General features: G+C 42.8%; 1 protein-coding gene across 1 annotated transcript in view; it reads right to left on the reverse strand.

Annotated features, from left to right (window-relative positions):
* Window positions 1-2936, reverse strand: part of LOC105547354 (ribosome biogenesis protein BMS1 homolog) — a 19943-nt gene that overhangs the window by 11700 nt on the left and 5307 nt on the right. The window contains exon 3 of the mRNA XM_011990903.1: window positions 747-935. Coding sequence (XP_011846293.1) covers window positions 747-935 — 189 coding nt within the window. The remainder of the gene's footprint in view (window positions 1-746; window positions 936-2936) is intronic.

Genomic DNA, 2936 nt, shown 5'->3' on the forward strand with positions numbered 1-2936 from the left:
GCCTTGCTGGCTTCTTTCAGGACTTATTAGAACCCCACAGAGGCAGACTGCTCTGCAGCCGAGCAGGGGCATCCATCTAAGTATGGTGAGGAGGGGGAGGTGAGGCCTCTGAGCACAGAAACGGTTCTGTGGCCGATGGACCAGAGCAGTATGGAAAGGAAGGGCAGTGCCTGGTCCTGTAACTGGGAGAAACTTCTGATGTACTCTATTAAGTCCCCACCCCAAACACCCAGACACTGCCTGGTGCAGCAGGTACAGAGACAAATGAGATACACCAAGAGGCCCAGAATAAGCGCTCTCTTGAGGGATAACTTCCAGAGACTGGGAACACATACACAATGGGGATTCAGGAGGCAAATTCTAGAGATGTTTGGCAACGTCTCTTCAGTCTTTTTGTTTGTTTGTTTGAGGCGGAGTCTCACTGTGTCACCCAGGCTGGAGTGCAGTGGCACAATCTCAGCTCACTGCACCCTCTGCCTTCCAGCTTCAAGCAATTCTCACATCTCAGCCTCCCGAGTAGCTGGAATTACAGGCGCGCACCACCACACCCAACTAATTTTTGCATTTTTAGTAGAGACAGGGTTTGGCCATATTGCCCTGAGCTCGAAACTCCTGGCCTCAAGTGATCCACCTGAGTCTGCCTCCCAAAGTACTGGGATTACAGGCATGAGCCACTGTGCCCGGCCTCTTCAGTCTATTTTAAAAGGATTATACTGCTGGTGTCTAACAATTATTTCTCTTCCTACCGGGTAAACTTCTGTCCAGAAGCTGTGTTTTAATCGCTTCTTTATCTTCTTCCGTTTCTTATTATGCTTGAAGGAGTCGAGGTGGGTGAGAACTCCCATAATTTTAGGAAACCCATGTACTTGACAGATGTTTAGAAACTTAAACATTTCCATTTCAAACCCAAAGCTGGCATCTATAAGCATCAGTACCTACAAACAGAACACATCATTTCTCAAAGAAACGACCAAAACAGACCACCTACACTAGGGGTTGGCAACTGGCCCATGTGCCAAATCGAGCCATCACCTGTGTTTGTAACTAAAGGTTTATTGGAACACAGCCACATTAATTCATTTACATATTGTCTATGGCTGCCTGTGCACTACAACTGCAGAGCTAAGTAGCTGCAAAAGACATGATCCACAAAGCCGAAAATATTTAGTATCTGGCCCTCGACAGAAAAGTCCCACTGCAGACTAAATCTAATGACTACACAGGCATCACCCAGAGAAACCACCACCCTCTGACTTGCTCTAAAGGGCAACCGTAAGACAATGCCCACTAGAATATAAACTTCCATTTTAAGAATTCTAATGCGTGAGAAGTAACTCAGAAAAGGCTGGGTCTAACCTGGTCCTTATCTAAGAAATCCTAATTTTAAAAAATGAAGTTTTCTATAATATATTTTTAAGCCAAATAATAGGTCTCTGACACCCAAAGAATGGGAAGAAAGTGATAATCAATGAAATATATTAAATAGGTACAGAAAACCAACCTCTTCTTTCAAGCTCCTCACACACACACACACACACACACACACACACACACATCTGTTTTTTGCTAGGAAGTATGCAGTGTACACCTCTATCTTGTATGTTAATTTGTATAACTCAATTGCTCAGAAATTTTTTTAAACAGCTGCCAGTTTAGAATTAAGTCAAAAAACAGTAAGATTATGATGAATGGCAGTCTATAAGAAAATATAAGCAGATAAGACCAATTTTTTAAATTTAAGACACTTCAAAGATGCAAAATAATTTCAGAATTGATTCCTGGAAACTTCTAGTTTTAATATTAAAGATAGTTCTGTTCTTACCTTTCCAAGGATAACTGAAAATAACACAAAATGGACACAGAAATGCCCACCTTTGATTACACTAGGAAACATTCAAAACCCAAAACCACAGAATATATGAAGTTGGGCTTGCAGGAAAGCACAGCTGCCACTGCAGACCAAGGCAGCAAGCAGAGCTCTCCAGCAACACTGGACCAGCTCGAAGAACAGGTGGAAAATCCTCACACCACATCTGATGCCACAGAGTGCCAAGGGGCAAGCAGCTGGTTATAGGGTCAGGAAGAACAGGGAGCAAACAGGCCCTCAGCTGCCAATCTTTGTCATCTAAGCCAATGTTACTCTCCTAATCCACACACGCACGTACACACCCAAATCCACGTGCTGTGTGAGCCTTTGCCATAGTCAGGAGGCTCTGACAACCCAGAGCAGAGCAATCAACATAAGCTAGGCTAAATAAATTATGGTGCATCCATAGAATGGAATATTATATTAAAAAGAAGGAGGCAGAGCTACAGTACTTACTGATTATATACCTCCAAGATACATTACAGGAAAAAAGCAAAGCATAGAATAGCGTGTAAAATAAGCTACCATTTGTGTTTTTAAAGGGTGGCATGTGTGTTTATATGTATCTGGAAGGATACTGCTCTGCAGGGCCCTGAGAGACCAGCGGTTAGAGCAAGGTAAGAGAAAATGTGCACTGTGTGTACCCTGCACTAGTTAGAGTGCTTTACCAAATGTGTGTGCTCCTTTTGAAAATCTGAAAAAGATTTACATAGGCATCTCTTGCAATGATGGTTAAGAGGCTGAGAAGGGGAGCAGGGAAGGAGGGACAAAGAGGGAAAGGTTAACAGGTACAAAAATACAGTTAGATAGAATAAATTGTAGTGTCCAACAGCACAATAGGGTGACTATAATTTATTATATAATTCAGAATAACTAAAAGAATGAAATTAAAATGTTCTTAACACAAAGAAATTATAAATGTTTGAAGTGACGAATATCTGGCCAGGCGCGGTGGCTCAAGCCTGTAATTCCAGCACTTTGGGAGGCCGAGGCGGGCGGATCACGAGGTCAGGAGATCGAGACCATCCTGGCTAACACGGTGAAACCCCGTCTCTACTAAAAATACAAA

This window comes from Mandrillus leucophaeus, unplaced genomic scaffold (genome assembly GCF_000951045.1).
Source record: "Mandrillus leucophaeus isolate KB7577 unplaced genomic scaffold, Mleu.le_1.0 Scaffold388, whole genome shotgun sequence".
Classification (NCBI taxonomy): Eukaryota; Metazoa; Chordata; class Mammalia; order Primates; family Cercopithecidae; genus Mandrillus; species Mandrillus leucophaeus.